The following is an 18,715-nucleotide window of genomic DNA, read 5'->3' as shown; positions in this document are numbered from 1 at the left end:
AATACATTCTAAATTTATAAAGGTGAACGAAAATAATTTATGTGGACCTTTATAAAATGAAAACTTAGAGCTTTCACGTCATCATTTAAACTCATGGTCGTCAATAAATAATCGATATCGATGCCTCATTTGAAATGTAATTATAATTTCAGATATCATTGATTATTTTAGACAAATTGATTGTACACAAGTAAAATCGCAGTGACTGCAGGTGACTGAAAAAATATTTCGCGCCACAACAAGCAAAAGCTGCTGAGGCCGAAAGTCAAAAGCTGATAGGAAAATTAAATGCAAGAACAAAGAAGGTGTTCATCAATTCCCTCGATTCTCCTCAGTCGAACTCTGGATGAAGTACGAGGTTGTTTTTTTTTCTTCCAATGTCCGATGTTTACCATTGCATTTGTTAATAATCATATTCCTGGTACTAGTGGGGGGGCCAATGTTTTCCCGTTGAATTCAAATGTTAATTTGTGGACACTGGTTGGGTTGTCTTTAGGGATGATAGAAGTTGTAGAAAAAATATGTCTCCATTTTTTTCAAGTTCTTTATAGCGGCCATTTTGGATTATCAAAATGGCGTTTGTTGAAAACCGAAATTGTCATTATCTTGGCTTCTAAATGACCTAGAGTGTTAATTTTGGTGTCCAAATGTACATATTTGCGGATACTTAATCCAATAAACACACATTTATACACCTACATATGATCAAAAGGGTTCTTATGGCAGCCATCTTGGATTTTCACGCACTTATGCCAACACATATATATTTTTTTCCATCATTTTCACTTCTAAATCACATAAAGGCTGGACTTTAGTGTTCAAATGTACACTTATAATGTCTTTGTGCAATATTTTTAGTTGGCAGTGTTCATTGTTACATTGAAGGATCTCCATCCTCCTCATCATCAGTGTTATCGATTCCCATGGGGCGCTCCTGACCCGTGTTACCACACACCTCTTCATCTGCCCCACACATACACATCTCAGAACAGTTGAGATGCTGAGACCTGCATGAGCAGTGAGACATGCATTGGGTCTTCTTGCAGTTACATTTGATTAGATGTGTGATGGCAGCTGGGGCTGGAGGGTCCTTGGTTGTGATGGGCACCAGCTGATCTCCTTCTGCTCTCCATCCATGTTCTGTTGGTTGTGGAAGCTGGGGGTCCGGTACATCAGCCTGATGCCACACCATGGCCTGGAAATGTGCACGAGCAATGGCTTCATGTAAAGCTCCCCGTGTTGGTGGCAGCTTCTGTGCCTCTAGCTGTTTCTTGGTAAACAGTCTCCACCTCAGCTTGCCCACATCCACAACTGTAGTACGAGGCTCATACAGCTGGCATACAAATGCCTCAATGTCACTTTCTGTGTCAGCTCTCAGCTCCTCAGAGGCCCCAAGGTCATGAAACGCAGATACCACCTCAACAGAGCACCTATTGAGGGCTTGCCAACATGTGAGCTTTCCCTTGCCGGCAAACCGACCAGTCTGGTCTGCTCCCGTGAATGCATGGAATCCTGGTAGGGCTGCAGCCTTCCTGACACCAAGTTCATGTACTATTGGTTCCAGTGAGATTTGCCTCTTCTTGTTCCCCACACCCGTGATGAAGTATGTGTCTTTGCATAGTTCATGGTACCGGTGGAGTGCTAGGATGAATACATCAGTATCAGGTGACTGAATGTACAGCTGTGTTGCACCTCTTCGGACGGCATCTAGACTGTGAAGAAAGATCCTCGTATCAGCCTCCTCCTGGGAGCTACGGAGATGCTGTACATCCATGCAGTTGGAGAAGACATCCTGCCTTGAAGTGACGATGAAGACCTTGGTAGTCCCCTCAAAGTGACACAGAGCTTTCTTTGCCAGATAGACAGTTAGCTCATCTTTGGTGTTGGTGTGCGACAGGAACTGTTTTGCTGTCAGTTTCCCAATCGGGGTGCTGTCTTGAACGTGGTAAGCAGTGGGCGGCTTGCCACCTTGGCGCCTCTCCCGTGTGGCCTCTTTCAGTGAATTTGGCAGATCATATCGGTCAAACACGAGGTGGACTTCATCATACCCGTTGGTCTTGCAGTCCAGTGTTGCATTGAAATGGCCAGCCCACTGGGCACATGTTTTGACCCATTGTGGCTTACCCATTGCTTGCACTAATGCCATGCCGTCTATGACAGTCACCTTCTTGGGAGGGGGTGGAGTATGTTCAGGATTGTCGTCGTCTGGCTGCTGACCAGTGCCAGTTGACTTCTTGGGTAGATCTTCTAGGATGCCCATGAGCTTGCTTTTGTCTGTGCATGGTAGTAGTGTCCCAGCCATTGCAAAGAGGGTTCGTGGAAGCGCGGTGAATTCATATTGACCTATGGCATCCTTCAAGTTGATCTCTGGTCGTGAGCGGGCCACGATCAGCATGCGCGCAAACAGTGACCTGTCGTCTTTCAGCTCTACAACCTTGTCTGCCAGTTTGTGCTTCACAGCTTTCCTGGCACTCTTCCACATCTTCAGTTTGACCTTTCCCATTCTGGCCCAAAGGTTGATTTCATTTGTGTTGATGCGCTCTGCAACAAACGTGTTATACGCTTTCTGACCAATCTCATCTTGGTTGCAGACATCCTTCTGTACTTCAGCTGGCATCACCACCTTGGTGATGATAGTCGTCAGGTCTTCACCCTCATGCGTCATGGGATTCATGGACTCTCTGATCACATTCTTCAGTCGACGAATGCTGTCTTCCTGCCGAGCCCAGACTGTGGTTGATAGGTCGTGGTGCTCCTTGCGTGTAGCTGATTGTGAGCCAGCCATCTGACAGGCTTCTTCAGCAAGCCTACTCAGCTCTGGTGCTGTCAGAAAGAACCTTTCGCGGGCACTGGCATTCTGGGTAATGCCCACAATACCCCCTGTCACCTTCATGATCCTGTTGATGTGCTCCAGTGCATCGTCCACACCTACAGCACAGAAGGGGATTTCATTCTTATGGACACTGAAGTTTCCATCCATGAACTCTTGGTAGATCCCTGGATCTGTCATATTCAGGGCCTTCATCTCTGCAAGGTACCGGGGAGTCAGCCTGGCATATTTCTGTTTGTCATGTGCAAAGAAGTATATGCACATCTCATCCAGTGAAGACAGGTGAAGCTCAAATTGTCCATCACGGGTGGCACGGATGAATGTGTATATCAGCATTATCATCCGCATGTAGCATCGCACAAACTTGAACAGTGGACTCTTGGCTTCTTTCCTCTCATCAAACTTTGCCATGGCCTCCAGGACTTCGTTTGACTCGAGGACAGCTAGCATGTTGTTCTGCGCGCTTGTCATCTCCTCTCGGTTGTGTAGATGACAGCTCTGGGCAACCTGTTGTGCTGACTGGGTACATGGGCCCCTCAGATGGGGATGCTCTTGGAAGAATTCGTCCACATAGAGGTCGAAGAGGGCTTGGACAGTGGTGATGTGGGCCTCCAAAGCCCTCTTCATGTGCTTGGCTTCCAGTATTTGTCTGGTCGTTGTTGGGCCATAGATATCAGCCTCAGACCAAGCCTCGTCAAGACCACTGTCCTCTATGGCATTCCCAGCAGCCCTCAGTGCAGCCATCACAGTGTGCATCTCCCCTAGTCGCAGTACCCACTTGCCTTTGCAGTCATCTCTGGTCATCTCCAGCTGTTTGGCTCGCTCATACAGGGCCATGTCTAAGGTGATCACTGTCTTCCTATCGGGACCCATGACCATGCAGTTGATTTGCTGTGTCTGTTTCAAGACTGTTATCAGTGTTTGCCATTCATGGGCTGGTGCTGCTACCAATGGCAGGGCGTTGACCTCTGTCAGAGGCTTCGAAGAGGAGAGCAGTGAGTTGTAGGCTGTCCAAGTTGGGATATCGTGATGCTTGATCCTACTGCCAGGTGGTTGTTTTGGATCGTGGACGAGTGACCCAACAGGGTCAGCATGCTGGGGTTCTGCAGCTTGCAGCTGGTCATCTGGTGGGATGATGTCGTCTTGTACGTCCTCAGCTTCAGCTGTTCGCATGATTGTGCGTGAAAGTAGCCACACTGTGTCCGTCGCAGAGTACGGCTTGGTGACATCTGGGTTTGACCGTGTCTTGAAGCTATACGTGGTACCTGTGGCAGATTGTTTGTTTGGTGCTTGGCAAGGAACAAAGTCTGGAGCAGTCAGAACCTTGAGTGAGCGGTGTCTGGCCTTTCGGTCATGTAGTGTCAGTGTTCTATGTTCATCTGTGGAGGGTGCATGTTCCCGTCGTTGGTAGAGTGCCCAGGCTGTAGCATGGAGTGTCCGCTTCCCATCAGGTGTGTCTTCATTGAAGTCACTGTTGTCCACTGCAAAGAAGACAAACGTCCCTATGCGCATGGTTCTTGGAAAGTATACACCCTGTTCTGTCGTAGACTCTATGACTGAGTTGGCCAGCTGTGTCTCCAACCGCAAGATCCGACTATAATCAACAGACAGACCGAACCCATGCAGGAAATCCAGAAGCTTCTTGTTTCTGGTGGACTGATGGACTACAATGGCAACGGCAAGCTGCTGTGGCCATTCTAAGCGATGGCGGAATGGTGCATCTGGCTCTTTGGGCTTGTACGTGACTTGGCGTTTTGACTTGTAGCCGTACATGATGTTCTGACTGATGGTTATAACATCTCGATGAATAGTGGCTGAGCGCATAGTCTCTGGCTCAATGCTCGTGGCTGGTCCTTCCAGTAGCCAGCGGAGGAAAGCATAGAGTACTTTGGGTACATGCTTTTCAGCATCATCAGTGTTCATTTCTCCTTCAAATTGCCATGGGTGCATACAAATAACAAATAACAATTAAGATAGATGTGCATTAAGTTAGATTTTGGACACTGGTTCGGCTGTGCCATAAAAACCTATTTTTATCCCTTGTAGGTTATTAAAGAAGGTTTCATTCAATTCTCTATCCCCAAAAATGTACAACTGGACACCAGAATCGAAACTCTAGGTCATTTAGAAGCCAAGATAATGGAATTTTACGTTTTCGACATCCGCCATTTTGAAAATCCAAAATGGCCGCCATAAAGAACTTGAAACAATTGGAGACATATTTTTTCTAGAACTTATATCATCCCTAAAGACAGCCCAACCAGTGTCCAAAAATTAACAAGCAATTTCACTGGGCATTTCAATCTGCTACATTGGCCCCCCCACTATACGTAGGGGTGAAATTTACCGTTAATTAGCTTTTGTCGACAACACGTAGATTTATTTAGAGATTAACAATCAGAAGGACTGTGATGAGTTGCTGTTCCAGGAAGATTTTAATTCTGTGGTTGGTTCAGGACATTGTGTAACTCAGCCTCAATCCTTCTTCTTCTTCTGTACTTTTGTTTTTTTCTTCTTCTTCTACGTCCGTTTCTCCCTCTTCTTCTTCTTATGGCTGCCTCTTGATACTGATGCCATAACAATTAAGAATGAACCCACGTCTTGGTTAGAGCTAGAATTTGTAATTTGTTCATGGTGCCGGCGATAGCTCGCCTACTCTTCAGGAAGGACACCGCGGGGTCTTTAACGTCCACCAACTGGCAGGATATCTGTAGGGATACCCAGTGGTCCATCCAAGGGACGCCACAGCACACACTGATGAATCGCCATGCCTGCGAAGCACCAGGATGACATTTTATAGCTGGGTCTGGATTCGAACCCAGGCTTGGTAGCTTAAAGGTGAGTGTGCGTACCTGTATGTCTCGGCCATCTTGCCAGCCTCAGATTCATTGCTGAGAGATGTGCAGTCTTGTCCGTTTGACGTACTCCATGAGTGGAGATGTATCTTTAGGAAGTCAAACAGCAGGACTTGGGAATTCTGAAATTGAACGACTTGACAGCTGGTGCTCATGTGGCAGATATTGTTAAAAGAAACCAAATCAAAATGTAGGAATGATAAAAAGATGCTTTCCCGGCTTTACGAAGAAAAAAAGTTTAACCTTTGTACATATCTCTAGTTCGTCATGGTCCAGCTGTAGAGTATTCTAGTCCCACCTTGAGGCCGTGCTTTTAAAAGCACAAATATTTCATTGAGAAGGTGTCGAAGGGATGTTTGCTCTCGTGTCCAGGGACTATGGTGATGGAATCTGTTGAAGAAAGGAGAGCAAATGCCAATTTCACTGAAACGTACAAATCTCCATGGTTACAAGCGTTGTTCTCCTGACATTTTCTTGAGAGCTCCACTTTGATTGAGAGAGCACTCAATGAAGCTGACTCGGAGCACAGGTACAACCAATGATGAATCACGTCGTGGAACCGTGGAACAGCCGCTCGAATCACGAAATGACTGCACCATCCGTGGGATCCATCAATGAATGGAGAGCCGCCCCGGAGAAGCACAGCTGCGAAACCACCAGGTATAACAAGCAAGATGTCGGGCTGAATTTTTTTTAGAAGGATTACGACCAGAAATATCCATGTATCGTTAAATATGTCGCAAGTCTTCAATTTTTTGACAGCTTTTAGGACATGTCACCAGCTTTATGTGATCCCCCTTTTTGTAATATCATGGATCTACCTTGGATGTTTGATTAATAAAAGTGACGAAGCTGATAAAGATGACAAAGGTAGAGTGATTGCTTGATACAAGGTGAGTAAAAATTTTTTAAAAAAAGTGAAAATAGGGAGAATTCATATGAAATTGTCTCAAATAAGACTTCACAATGGCCCAGCTGTCTAATATTTATTTTTTAAATGACGAGAAGTATAAGCCCTGCTGCTTCTCCGACAACCTCATTTTCCTTTTCTCTCCAAAGTCTCCAAAATTTGGCTATTCCCTCTCTTCCTTCTCTACAACCCCAAAGCACCACCCTCGGCCTGCTTCACCTTTCCTTCTTTACTTGATGACACCGCCTTCTTACCCTATCCTCTATTCCCACCCACACATACCACCACCAACATCCACATTCGACATGTTCTGATGAACTTGAAGGTCAGAAAAGCGACTGGTCCTGATCGTATCAGCCCCGGCTTGCTGCGGGCTTGTGCTGATGAACTGTCGCCCATTTTAACTTTTAGTCGGGTCAATGTAAGGTTTGACCCCAAAAAAATTTATAATAAAGGTTTTTTTGTTTTAGGTGTATCATTAGGTTGTACTAGACCCCTGAAAAAAAGTTTACCAAAATTTGACTCCGGGAAAGTGGTTAATTAGCATATTTTCAAAATGGCACCCCCCCCAAATTTTCAATGTTCAGGAAACTTTTTTATAATTCAAATTAGACCCTATAAATGTATTACAAATAGATAGAAACATGGTTGGTTTACATAATGAACACATCAGAAAACTTCTATGACGTCATTATGACGTCAATGATGACGACAATGAATAATACATGCATTTTTATCAACTTTTTTCAACAAATACACACTTTGTGAAAAAAAAATTTTGAAAATTTGATCTGCCTATACAATACAGTATTTTCTGAAAGGTCTGTGAATAATACATGGTTATTGGTAGTGACGTCATGACACCATGCAACCTAGGAACAAATCCCTGCATCACCGTATGACCATATGAAGGGAAATATCATGTCAGCTGGTTGTCCTTACAGAAATAGGCAATGAAATCAAACTCGTCCATAACACACTGAATGTCAGAAACCACTAAGAGCCTTTAAGTTATGACTGTCACATACCATTAGTCATCATCGTCACTGTCTTCTGTGTCATCTTGATCCATTGGACGAACGTTGTTTGGGTTTTCACAGGATTCAAGTTGGCATTCTCCACAAGCAGAGGTGCAAGGTAAACCGTACCTCCTACATGTACAGCGCTGTGTTGTGCAAGCGGTCGTGCAATTGCAATGCACAATCTTTAACAAATTGTCCGGCGCAGGGTTTTTTGCGGTCATAACTGGTGCGAATTGATTGTCCTCAATTTTCCAACCCCAGTCAGTGGCATCCAAATTGCTCTCAAGTCCTAGCCATGTCATTATTTGATAGTACGCACGCAGGGAATGGAATTTTGTCGCAGATGCAGTTGGTGGGAGTCTAGCAGGCGCAACAAAGGATGATGCTGAAACCACTTTCTTTTTAAACACCGAATGTCGCAAAGAAGCAAGATAATCCGTTTGCTTTCCGGAAAACAGTAAAACCATCGACTGGTTACCATGCTGTTCTATTGTGTCCGCTGTCTGGCCAGGTTTGGTAAAAGCAAGTGCACAGGATTTTAACTGTTCATCCCCTTTGGCAACTTTCTCAAAGAATGTTTTCTTTCCCATCCCGAAAACCCGCGATGTGTGCCAATAGCACCGAGCACGTTCATCAACGTATGGAAACTTCCTAACATCAACGTAATGTTCTTCAGGTGGCTCCACTCTGGTGAATTGTAGATTATTTCCGAGGCCTTAAAGAACAAGGGTTGGTCGAATGTCACAATTGGCGCAATCTTGTGTTTCGCTGCTAGGTCACAAATGAAACTAAGTGTGGAGAGTATGCAAGTTGGCTCACTTGGATACATGTCGATCATTGGTAGGAATGTGACAGATGATTTTCCAGGGTGGTCAGATACGCTATGAACTATGTTCATCATTCCCTGCCAGTTGGGTGTGTCCATGTGGAAACAGAATGAGAGCTCCCATAGAATGTCTACAACTGGGACAGGACAGTGAAGTTGTTTTTCAAACATAATGTTACGACGTGCAAATGTGGAGAAGCGATAATCAATGATATCAACCCGTGACATTTCTTTCACATTCAATTTGGAAACGTTTTTCCTATTGACAACATGGGTTGTCACCTGTCCTGGTGTTGTTGCTGCCACCATTCCCATTCCATGGAAGGTTCCTTTTCCATCCAGAGTTATGATATTGTGGTCAACATTATCAGCAGCGAATAATACTGTACCAGATGATCCTTTCCCAAGTAACTCTGGTGCAACCACATCAGCAGCATTTTGCAAGAATCTCTGCACCTCCCCATAAGAAGAGCTAAACCCCATCACAGACAAGGTGTCAATGAGAAATCGTGACTTATAGACATGGTGTAGCTGAGTAGCAAGTCCTATTTGAAGTGGCACTACAAGTGCCCGCGGGCGAACACCTTGTATTATTGACTGCCCGATAGCAGCAACTTTTTCATCTTTATCTGTCCCCACAAACAGTTTATTCAACATGGTACGCAGTGAAATCGGCAAGTAATCTAATGTAGTGTCTAGTTTGAGGCTCTGCGAAGAAGGATATCGATCAGTGACTGATGGGATTTCAGTCTTGATATCGCACTTCAGGAGCTTGGCAGCTGTAGCAATGATTGCACGTTTCTGACTTTCGGAATCACCATCTTTTGAAGTCTCGAAATAGGTACGAAGTATTTTTGCAGTTTTCCCCCTCATCGTCACTATATCCTGAAGCCCTTCTACTTCCGCTATGCATATAGAATCATTGTAGCGTTCTATCAGTTTTTGCTTCAAATATTGCCTTCCATATGGCACAGAGTCTTCTTCAAGTAAGTATTCACCCATTTTGCTCACAAGTTCAGATATCGTAATTTGTTCTTCATCATTGCTTTCCAAATATTCACAAACTGTCACAAATGCTTGTCGCTGGTCCTCGTTTGTGGGCCGCCCGATGTGTTTTGGTTTTTGCACTGCCTCTGATCGAAACTGGTCTGGCATTTCCTGCCCCAATCGAAAGTAGGTATTGCAGCGTTTATGGTAAACACAGTCAGAAGCTTGCAAATTTGTACCAAGATATTCAATTCGACCCTGAACAATATGCGCCCAATCATCGTGTCTTTCTTTGCAATGTTTAACTATCGTCTGAGGGAAACAGTCAGTGAGAATCTTACCGGCACTTTCATCATGTCCATGAGTACCCTTAGAAATTTCATGGCCACAGAGGAGGCAGTCCTTTTTAGGGTCATATGGCCCTAAGCTAATACGGCGGCTCTTCTTCTTTACAGGTGATGATGATTCAGAAGAACGTTTTAAAGCCTGTTTGATTGCTTTTTCATTTGTCCACGAGGATCGACATTTCTTGTGTACTCGTTGGTTTGGTCTTGCGACAACATCATCACAACCCCTTTCTTGGCTTGATTTGTTGATTTTTTCAACACCCTTCCTTGAAAGTTTGGAAACATCAGTGTCCTTGGCGTCTTCCAAACTCGCTTTGCAAATTGGGCAGACGTCTTCGTCAAGCTCTCCGTTATCCAGTTTCAAATCCTGAAACAAAAAATATTTATTTAAGTCTTGGTAGTAAGGAAAAACAGTAATGATTCATGATATCATATGACGTAATTGAGACAGCAACGTCATTATGACGTCACAATGACGTCATAGAAATTTTCTGATGTGTTCATTAGGTAAAGCAACCATGTTTCTATCTATTTGTAATACATTTATAGGGTCTAAATTGAACAAGAAATTTTTTTTCTGTACATTGAAAATTTTGGGGGTGCCATTTTGAAAATATGCTAATTAACCACTTTCCCGGAGTCAAATTTTGGTAAACTTTTTTTCAGGGGTCTAGTACAACCTAATGATACACCTAAAACAAAAAAACCTTTATTATAATTTTTTTTGGGGTTAGGCCCTTATTTTTCATATATTGACCCGTCTATTTACATTTCAACTGGTCACTTTGTCCCTTGTTTTAAAAAAGTCCAAAACAAGTACAGATGTAACAACAACATATCCTCCAGCTCGCGACTTTGCCGGGGAGACTTTGACGGCCGGCGATGCTGCCGTGCAGCACATCGAGACGGTATTAGGAGGTACAGGTGTGCAATTGTTTTTATGTTTTGCTATGCATTATGTTTTGCACTCTGTCAAAGCGTCTTTGGGCTTCCTGAAAAGCGCTATATAAAATAAATGCATTATTATTATTATTATTACAATAATTGATTAATTGCATAATTAAAATAAATAAATAATAATCGTAAAATAATTAATTTCTTCATCAATTAGCTAATAACATACCTAAACCACCAGGGTTTCATCCGAAGCTGTAACTTTTTGAAAATTAATTAAATAATGAATTAGTTGATTTTTAAAAATAGTTAATTGTTTGATTAATCAATGAATCAATCGATTAATTGATTAATCAATAAATCCAAAATATCCTTTACAGCCAAATCACTTGGTCACTGTCATGTCCAAATATCAGCTTCCCAACTCAAAATATACCTGAGATATTGCACAGATGAGAAAGAAAAGAAATGTCATTAATAATGAAAAAGAAATAAATAGTAATGGTGGAATAATAAAATTATTAATCATTTCGCTAATAGAATACCTAAACACCACCGTTTCATCCGAATCTGTAACTTAAAAAAAATAAATCAAGGAATTAATTGATTAATCAATGAATAAAAAATACCCTTTACAGCCAAATCATTTGGTCATTCTCACGTCCAAATATCAGCTTTCTAATTCAAAAGGTGCCTGAGATATTGCCCAGATGAGAAAGAAAATAAATAAGTACTTAATAAATCGATAATAATTGAGTAATTAATCAATTAATTGATAAAAAAAATATATATATATTGTTGCGGATTTGAGAATCCTGTGTTTTTTTGTGTAAATATCAACCTCTGTAAGTAGTGTAATGATTCCTTGTAAATACCTCCGTAGTGTAAAGGTCAAAGGTCGTCCTCTTAGTTAATCCATCGCAAGCACGTAGGCCACCATATACCCTTCTAAATAGTTATTTCTTTATTCTATGTTAGTATAAGGCTCTATTGTACACCGCTCCTTTCCTATGCCATCTCCAGGCATTGCAAATCGTCATTGCCGGGCACCAAAGGGGGCTCGGCAGTGACGCACGCTGAAAGAGAGTACTCAGTTTTCACTCTGGTTTCTTTCTTGTTTTCTTTCTTGGTTTCTTGCTTTCTTGTTTGTTTGTCCGGACGATATCTCAGCCATCCTTTAAGCTAGGAAGCTGAAATTTCGGCACAATAGTGAGCAAGTCCTTTGTCAAAAACGGTATTTTTTTTTTTGATTAACCAATAAATTGAGGAGTTATTTCATTATTAGCGATTAATTAAGTACTTATTTAATTAATCAAATTTCCTTTCTCTTCTGACCATTAACTCAGGCACCTTTTGAGTTAGGAAGCTGATATTTGGACATGCCAATGACCAGGTGATTGGGCTGCAAAGGATATTTTTGATTTATTAATTAATCAATTAATCGATTAATTATTTAATTATTCGATTAATGACAAAAATGTTTTTTTTTTGAAGTTACAGATTCTGATGAAATAGTGGTAGTTTATGTGTTCTCTGACCAAATTGATTAATAATTTAATTTTTTTATGATTATTATTTATTTATTTTCATTATTAATCATTTATTTATTTTCTTTCTCATTTGGCCAATATCTCAGGCACCTTTTGAGCTGGGAAGCTAATATTTGGACATGAGTGACCAAGTGATGTGGCTATCAAGGATATTTTTGATTTATTGATTAATCATTTCATCTATTAATTATTTATTGATTAATCGATTAATTATTTATTGAGTAATCAATTAATTATTTAATTTTTTATAAATGACTTATTTAATTAAATTTCTAAAAGATACATCTTCGGATGAAGCACTCGTGGTTTAGTTATGCGATTAGCCAATTGATTATGAAAATATTTTGTGATAATCTTTTATTGATTTTAATTATACAATTAATCAATCAATTAGTGTACACCTCTCCCTCCCAATGCAGCCTCAATGAGCTGCACTGCGGTATTGCCGGGCGCCTGCGGCGCCCCGGCAATGCCGCGCTGCAGCATATTTAATTATTTGGCATGGGGCGGTGTACTTTGAATGTATGTGCACTTGTTTTCCATTAGTTGACTCTGCATTGCATCAAATTGAAATAAGATAGATCCCCTTACAATTGCCCCAAAACCTCCATTTCCAACTGCGTCATTGCCATTCGCATTGTCAGCGCCTTTGCCTCCATTACGCACGTGGTCAAGCCTCGGAGAAGAAGGGGGAGGAGCTACATTACAGGCGTGGCCCGCACCTCGTCATCAGGAGGTGGAGCCAGGAAGCCCTTGCGCCAAACCAGGACTCGGTGGGCACGGCTTGGTAAGGTGTGGTCATGGCTTGGTAGGGCGTGGCTATATAACCCGCGGCACGACGCCCCCCACGAGAGACGAGTGAGGAAGGAGATGACCGAGGAAGCCCCCACCAGCGGATGACTGAGGAAGCTCCCATGAACCACTGAGTAAGGAGTCCACCGCAGCGGAATCCACTGCAGCTTTTGACCACGGCAGCTTTGAGCGTTGACGGCAGTTGCGGCCGCGAAGCAACGCCGCCGTGCGGATACGATTGAGGAGGGTCGGCGGCTGCTCACCTCGAGCCGCGCGATCATACCAACCACCCGCATCCTTCCCGCCTTGTGATCCCACCTCCTCGTCCGTCCAGCCATCCACCTCCTGCCATTCATTCCTATCATCATTCCCCGTGTAAGTCTGATTGTCGTCCGTCCTTTATGTTGTCTGGGGTATAAGTTAAGCCTGTTTAGATAAGCTAGTATTGCACTGTGTCTTCTTCTTCTTCTGTAAATTATTTTCGTATTTTTCCTCCTCCTTGGTTTATTTTGACTTGTAAATATTAGTAATAAATTATATTTGTTCTTCCTTACCTTCTGGTTTCCTCACATCCGATCGTCTTTGTGATTTCCCCCTTTGAATACCTGTGGTACGATTTGGCCAACGTTCAGAATCGGGTTAGTTTCTGTTAACGGTTCGAGCCGCGGCTGCTAATCCGCTCGGCAATTAACATCTTGTCTGCGGTGTCAAACGAGGTTACTCACCTGCCTCCCTGGAGGGAGCTGGGCAGCTTCAGGAGCGGAGACGGCCAGTGAAAATAGAAGGGGGACTAACCCCCCCCTAAGGGGAGTGCCGTACTCCGTTTCCGCACCAATTGGTGTCAGGAGTGGGATTCGGACCTGAAGTGCGCTTGGCGCACTCAAAATTACGAGTGGCCCAAAATTCTATTTTATAACATCCAAATTTAAAAATCGTGCCATGGATAATCAAGGCGACCGGAATCCGGTGGGAGAATTAGAGGGTTTAGAGTCGACCCAGGACCCCAGGGAAAGGTATATGGGGGAGAGAGAGGAGAGCAATGAGGATGTGGTTGTAGAGGCTTCAGGCGCACAAAATGGCGACGCCGCGCACGAGGTTGGAGGCGCACAAAATGGCGGCTCACACATGGTTGCGGCAGCCACGCCCGCTGCACCAATGGGGATGGTCCAAATGTATGCCCTCATGGAGCAATTTATGGCACAAATGCAGGCGTCCCTGAACCTGCAGGGGGACAAATCAAGGGCGGAAATCAGAGCAATGAGGGACGAAGCGCGGGGTACCAGTGAGCAATTGGGGGCAATGAGGGACGAAGCGCGGGGTACCAGTGAGCAATTGGGGGCAATGAGGGATGAAGCGCGGGGTACCAGTGAGAAATTGAGAGACCGGTTAAGTGAGATGGGAAATCGAATCGGGAGGCTAGGAAGCAAATTGGAGCGAATCGGCAAAGTTGGGGACAGAATGGGTGACAGCATACAAAAATGTGGGGAGAGCGCACAAAAATGTGGGGAGACCATGGATCGCATGTTGAGCGAGCAGGTCCCAGGGGTGCACGACGAGGTAAAGCAGGTCGAGAAGCGCTGGTTGAGCGAGGCGGAGGAAAGCGCGCGTAAAATGACAGGTGTAGAGATCGCGACCCGGGGTATGGAAAAGCCGGCGACCGCTGAGGTAGAGGGAATTTTAATACAGCCAGCGGTCGTCGAGGTGAATAAAGAAAAAGCAGTAGTGGTGGGTATAGTTGAAATTGAAAAGACGACGGAGGTAGCCCGGGAATTGAAGGGAGAAATGGATTGTGCACAAAGTCTAAGTTCACATCCTGATGCCGTACTTGCTAATCCTTATAAAGATTTGCAGGTGCGCGTGGAGAAGAGGATCCCAAAGGTGAGTCGTGCTGTGTATGGTGCTAAGAGGTTTTTCGGCAGAGTGTTTGGCGCGAAGAGAATTGTCGCGCGCTTGGGATCGCGAAAGCACCCGGGCGTTCGTGGAAGGTCCTTTGTGTGCTGTGTTAAAGCAAATGGCACGCATGTGAGGAAAAAGTGTGCGTCAAAGAGTGAGCGGGTTATAAAGTGTGGGAGTAAAACCGAGTGCGAGCAGGAATGCACGTCGGAGTGCACAGAGTGTACGTGCGAGGGTGAGAGTGACCCGGAGAGTGAGTTGGTGGAGGAGCGGGTGCGAGAATGCACACCTAGAATGGACGGCGAGAGTGTGCGAGAAAGCACACCTGAGTTGGTTGTGGCGCGGGTGTGGGAGAGCCCATTGAAGCGCGTGAGTGGGTGGATGCAAGAGTGCACCCCCATGAGTGGTACGGAGTACGTACCGAGGGAGAGTGCGCAAGACGGTGCGCGAGGTGTGTTAAGGAAGTGTGCGAATGGCGAGTGTGCGCGAGAGATGTGGTGTGTAACAGGGAGTGCGGTGGTGAAATGGACGGAGTGTGTGGAATGTACGGGCGGCATTGGAACGCCGGGTTTGGTGAGCATGAAAAGGGTCGCGTGTGCGTGTGAGCATGCGAGTAAGGCATCGACGTGGACCGGAGCAGCGTTTAGGGCGACGGATAGCCGAGGCAAGCACTCGGGGCGCGGTGCGCTTTGTTGGATGTGAGGCCCGGCGCGGATCGGTGCCGCGTCGCTTCTCTTCGAAACGTCGTTGCCGATTCGGGCCTGGCCCCGCCCCGCACGGTCGAGTCCGGGCCTAGCCGGGCAAGGCGACCGGTCCTGTTCAAGGACAGATAAGAGGGATCGGAACGGCGCCCCCTTGCGGGGACGGGGTTCCGACCGGGCGAGATCGGGCCGGAGGCCGCAAGGATCCGCGCCGAGATGGTGCGTGGAATCTCGGCCCGACCAAACCGCCTCCCCTGAACCGAATGCCGGACGGATTCAACCTGCAGGTGACCAAACCACCCGAATTCATTGCTCAGCTTTGCGAAGCCGAGTTTTAATGATGTCACGACGCACCGAGGCTCAGATATAGCGGACTGTGATGATAATAGTGTTTTGGATTCGAAATTTTTAGAATAGTGAATAGGATTGGCAGAAGTGATTGGCAAAATTTGATGAATGGCAAATTGATGATTGGTAGAATGATTGGCAGTGATTGGCAAATTTTGATTGGTTGGAATTTGATGGGCCAAATTGATAGTGGGAGATGCCCGATGTGGTGGGATGGCAACTCTGCCATCCCTCACAAAGGGGGCACATGAGCAATAGCTATGGGGTTTGGCAGGGAAAACTAGCCCGGGAGGGTTAGGACAATGTATAGGGACTTAGACATGACCATAGGTAACTGTACAGGTAAGTAGCAACATTATACAGGTAGTGGGGACGTAGGTAGATTAGTTTGGATTATAACGACGAGGGAGCGCAGTAGTATAAGGGGCGACTGGGAAGCGCAAGTTTCAGAGGGGAGTAGTTAGATCAGGTGATGCCGTGTGTTTGAGAATCGAAGGTGTATGGAGCAGTGTATGAGTGAGTAATGGTGATTGTGTGTGGTGTTGACCGAATGGTCCTGGAGGAAGGAGGGTGCAGGAAGCACCAGGAGTGATGGCACAGGTGTGCAAATACAGGTGAGCATGGTTGTATGGAATATATGGTCTGGAATATATGGAGTATGGAATGGATGGTATGGAGTGAGTATGGTGGAAACTGTGGAGTGGAGTGGATGGTGCGAAGGTGTGTATGGGGAGGATGGACCCCATCACGAATACCCGGGGAGGGTAGTTTAAGAGTTAGGTAGAGGGAGTAGGTAAATTGTGGTTGGATATTGGCATCTGTGGTGCGTGGTGGAAGAATGGTGTTTGGATGGGTGCATTAGTGTCGTGGAAATGGCTGGGCGTGTGGCCTGTTATTGTGTGTAGTTAAATGGGCACTCCGCCACTGTTAGGATGTCGGCCAGGTGAGGCCGCAGGTGGGCTCTGGGAGCCGTTAGAGTTGTGGATGGGGCCCGAGGATCCGGAGGACGGACCCGGGTAGCCCAGTGCCAGAGGGCACCGAGTGGGGAGAGCGCCAGAGGGCCTTCCCTAGGTAGATAGGTTAGGGTAAGGAGCAGGTAAGCTCGGAGGCAACTGCAGTGGTGGAGGTGTGCAGGTGGGTAGACCTGCTGGGAGAGCCACACGACCCAGTCCTGAAATTGTGCAAAGGCACAGGGAGTTGAATCGGGGGAGTGGTACCCCAAATTGATGAAGCACCACAGTTTGGTCAATGGGAATTTGGTTCTTAAAACCGCATAGAGTGTAAGATGGCCAATGGATTGGCAGGGAAAGACCCCGGGTAGTGTAAAGTGTATTAAAGTCATTTAGAAAGAAGTTAGGATTGAAATCTCCTCGCACCATCTACATCCACTCACCTGAGGTGACGAAACTCCACACCATGCCATGTTATTATTATTTTTTGTGCAAATGTTTGGAATGTGAGACGCATCATGACGTGGGTGTGACATTGTGTTGTTGTTCCATCTCTCCTTCCTTATGAGGATTGATGATGAATTGGTGATGGCAAATTTTTGATTAATGGGATTGTGACGAATTTGGTGTAGGGGAAATATAGGGAGGACGAGACGTAGTGACGGATTTGTAAATGTGTAGGTTTTTGTAAATATGGGTAAGGGCAAGGGTAGAACAGGTGATGGGTGGGGTGACGTACGGTAGGCACGAGCTTTTCTCCGCTCGGTCTCCAGGCACACCTCACCTTGCATTGCCTTTATTGATGTGTACCCTTGCGCCCTTACCCCTCGCTAACCTGCCCTCTCTGTCTTCCTTCCCCAACCCATGGATCGTGCGCTTTGGGCACTGAGGGGAGCGTGCGGGAGTCCGCCATTGTGTGCCCGAACCCCCGCAACCAGCTGCCTGCATCGATGCACCACTTATGGACCACATGTCTGTGGCTGAGCACCACTCATGGACCCCACGGGTTGGGGCATGGCCCCTCTGCTGGAACCGGCCACGATGGCCCAAGATCTTGCTTGCGGACCCGGTGAGGTGGCACCAAGCCCACAGGTGAACCACCCATAGTCGGCCCCTGTGGGCCATAAATAAAAATGGACATGTTTTGTGCTTTATATCCACCAAGTAGGCCGCCAGTAAGAAGAAGAAGAAAGACAACATCAGGAAGAACAATGGCCAGCAGAGGGAGCCAAAGAGAAAGACCACCAGCAGGGGTTTGTTTATTTTTTTTGAACTGTGGTGACTGTGCACTGACTGGTGCGTTTATGGTGCGTTTATGGTGCTGTATGGGGCTTTATGGTGCGTTTATGGTGCTGTATGGGGTTTTATGGTGCTTTATGGTGCTCTTTGTTGGTGCTGGTGCATCGATGCAGCGCAGGCTGTCTTTCCCTCCCCCAAAAGAACAATCACAGGTCCTGGGTTGCGTTTTGTAAATACAATCAGCGTCACTTGTAAATAATGCTCCCCACCACACATGTTTAGTTTGAGAACCATTCCGCAATTCGGTTATCCTGTGGGTGTGAATCTGTTAGGCAGGGTGCAATGCAGCAGAGGGACATACTTATTTGTGTTTTAAAACTGTCACACTCATGGTCAGGTTAATTGTAGAGGGAACTACACCGACGTGCCACACTAAGTTAAAGTTTTATAGGCCCGGGACGTGCCTAGAGGATGAGGGTGCAGTGTTGCGGATTTGAGAATCCTGTGTTTTTTTTGGTGTAAATATCACCCTCTGTAAGTAGTGTAATGATTCCTTGTAAATACCTCCGTA

General features: G+C 45.4%; 1 protein-coding gene across 1 annotated transcript in view; it reads left to right on the top strand.

Annotated features, from left to right (window-relative positions):
* The first annotated feature begins 243 nt into the window (after positions 1-243).
* The window catches only part of LOC144889001 (carboxypeptidase inhibitor SmCI-like), a 38,090-nt gene continuing 19,618 nt past the window's right edge, over positions 244-18,715 (top strand). The window contains exon 1 of the mRNA XM_078768804.1: positions 244-358. Coding sequence (XP_078624930.1) covers positions 289-358 — 70 coding nt within the window. The 5' untranslated portion in view covers positions 244-288. The remainder of the gene's footprint in view (positions 359-18,715) is intronic.

Source organism: Myxine glutinosa, unplaced genomic scaffold (genome assembly GCF_964187855.1).
Source record: "Myxine glutinosa unplaced genomic scaffold, kmMyxGlut1.1 SCAFFOLD_521, whole genome shotgun sequence".
Classification (NCBI taxonomy): Eukaryota; Metazoa; Chordata; class Myxini; order Myxiniformes; family Myxinidae; genus Myxine; species Myxine glutinosa.
The sequence above is the reverse complement of the archived record's forward strand: the minus strand, read 5'-3'. Positions and strand labels throughout refer to the sequence as shown.